Raw genomic sequence first — 2,554 nt, 5'->3', positions numbered from 1 at the left:
GGGTTGGCGGGTAGGGGGGCGCATTGAGGAACCTGGCCTTGGGGCAGCAGAGAGAGTAAATCCGGCCCTGGAAGCCACATACAAAAATTCCCTTGCATTCAATCTCAGTTTTATAAACAGAGTTTAAAACCACTTAGCCAGATCCAACACAACAGGTTACACCTCTCCCCACCCCCTACCACCACTAATTTCCCCTCCAGTATGCCCCATGCTGTGAAAACTTTAATCTACTTTCCCTTTTGACAGCTTTCAGGCAGACTGGCAGAGTACATCCCCACTAATGATCTGAACCTAATCAAAGTGGCTCCTGATTATGTGATCACTATGTCAGCTATGACAAAGCGATCATGTACAGACTGAAAGCTAAAAAAAAAATACAAATTTAAAGTCTGCAGATGCCACTATAGCCTGAAGATGGCAGTGTGCATCTGTTTAATCCTGTAATTGTCAGATACAATTGCAGTGTTACAAAAAGTATTTAACAAAAGTTAAACCATATGTTTTTGCCCATTTGTTAGCCTATTAAAAAAGATTTTTAACATGTTTTTTTAGTGGTGTTATACAAACGTGTTTATGTAGGTAAATTAGAGTTATTGTCAAGTTAACCGACGTATACTAATGCTACTGAATTTTGCATGGGCAGCTAGGCTGCAATGACTGCTTGGCACATGAGGTTTAAACAACACTTTACGGGAAACATTGGTGATGAGGTTTTTTGTTTCTTTCTTGCAGACGCTGTTTGGGTTAAATCACTTTCAGATGTCACGTGATGAGGCCAACTTTCCACAGGCGCACAAATTCCTTCCCCAGCGCTGGCTGCCAGGTAACAAAGTGAAGAATAATCCCTTCAGCTCCATCCCATTTGGGTACGGTGTCCGAGCTTGTGTTGGCCGCAGGATCGCAGAACTGGAAATGTATCTCACCTTATCACGGGTAAGAATTCTCTCCACCGAGTACTGTATTTCTGGAGAGAAGAGTTAGATAGAGGAAGGAGCCGAGTACTCCAGCAGAGTATTTCAGGAAATGAAACTTAGAAAGAAGAAGGAGCAGAGTCCTCCAGCAGTACAAAGAACTTTAGTAGAAGAGAGTTGAATAGAGAAAGGAGCAGAGTCCTACGTCCTATGGCATCGCAGAGTATTTCAGGAGAGTTTGATAAAAGAAGGAGCAGAGTTCTCCAGCAGTTCAGAGTATTTCTGGAGAGGACAGTTAGATAGAGGAAGGAGCAGAGTCCTCTGGAGAGGAAAGTTAGATAGATGATGGAGCAGAGTCCTCCAGCAGTACATAGAATTTTGGAAGAGGAGAGTTAGATAGAGGAGGAAGCAGAGACCCACAGCAATACAAAGCATTTCAAGATAGAAGAGTTAGATAGCTAAAGGAGCAGAGTCCTCAAGCAGTGCAGAGTATTTTAGGAGAGTTAGAGGAAGGGGCAGAGTAATTTAGGGAGGAATGTTAGAGGAAGTATCAGAGTCCTCCAGCAGTGCAGAGTATTTTAGGAGAGAAGAGTTGGATAAAAAAAAGGGGCAAAGTCCTCCAGCAGCACGTAGAAGCAATGCAAGATACATGATGCAGAGAGAGACTCACCTCTGTGCCCATGCACCTTTGGCTAAGGCTGAGTTATTGAAAGTAAACAGTAACATACATTTTTTTTCTCTTGTTTCCTAGATCATTAAGAAGTATGAGATCAGACCCGACCCTCGAGGTGTAGAGGTTTCTGGTATGGCCAGAGCTGTCCTGACCCCGAGCCGCCCAATTAACCTCCAATTTCTGATGAGAATGTCCACTAAGTCACTCTGAACATCGGAAAGATCACAGAAGGAGGATCTGTATTTCAGGAAAATGGCGGCACTTTGTTCAGTAACTGGCATCATGCTTTATACCTGAGGCCACTTGAAAGAAGGCGCCGGAATCCTAGAATGTACACCGCGAACCTCCACCTGAAAACACACTTTAGGAGTTTTTTCAACTACATTTAGAGTTCTCTCCAAGACCTCTAATGTCACCTAGGGACCCCCAGAGAAGCTGATGAAACAGAGATCTGCTTCAGCAGCTTTTCACCGGCATCTGTTGCCGGAGAGTGACACTGGATGTGGAAGTGATGTAATATACATCACTTCCTGCATTCGGGGACCCGAGAGGAGATTAAAGGCAGATCGTGTACTGATCTCCCTTTGATCTCCACTGACAGAGTCGATGTGCCAGCCGCACCGGGGCACAGCGGATCTCGGGACCGGCTGCGACGTAGACGGCGGGGTCGGCGCACACGCGCACCTACTACAAGCGATCGGGCGTCTCTATAGATGCCCGATCGCTTGAATGTAAACAGCCATCGCTGGCTGTTTACATTTCTGACAGTTTCCCACTCGTGTGCGTGCTGGACGCCGAACGAATGGAGGGAAGGGAAGAACATCTAAAGGCGCCCTCCCGCTCCTATTAGGCTCCCGTCTGGCCATTCAGGAACGGCCATGGACGGGAGGTGGTTAAACTTGTCTCATCGAAATCTCCCTTTTTATACTACTAAATGAGAACAAGAATTAAATGTCGATATTAATCCAGG

General features: G+C 45.6%; 1 protein-coding gene across 4 annotated transcripts in view; it reads left to right on the top strand.

Annotated features, from left to right (window-relative positions):
• Positions 1 to 1,918, top strand: part of LOC108783885 (sterol 26-hydroxylase, mitochondrial-like) — a 41,987-nt gene extending 40,069 nt beyond the window's left edge. For all 4 annotated transcript variants that reach the window (XM_018552578.1, XM_018552577.1, XM_018552576.1 and 1 more), the window contains exons 8-9: positions 733 to 933; positions 1,663 to 1,918. In XM_018552578.1, coding sequence (XP_018408080.1) covers positions 733 to 933; positions 1,663 to 1,794 — 333 coding nt within the window. In that variant the 3' untranslated portion in view covers positions 1,795 to 1,918. The remainder of the gene's footprint in view (positions 1 to 732; positions 934 to 1,662) is intronic.
• The last annotated feature ends 636 nt before the right edge of the window (positions 1,919 to 2,554 follow it).

Source organism: Nanorana parkeri, unplaced genomic scaffold, assembly GCF_000935625.1.
Source record: "Nanorana parkeri isolate BGI_ZX_2015 unplaced genomic scaffold, ASM93562v1 scaffold92, whole genome shotgun sequence".
Taxonomy (NCBI): Eukaryota; Metazoa; Chordata; class Amphibia; order Anura; family Dicroglossidae; genus Nanorana; species Nanorana parkeri.
Note: the sequence above shows the minus strand (reverse complement) of the source record. Positions and strands in the feature narration are given on the sequence as shown.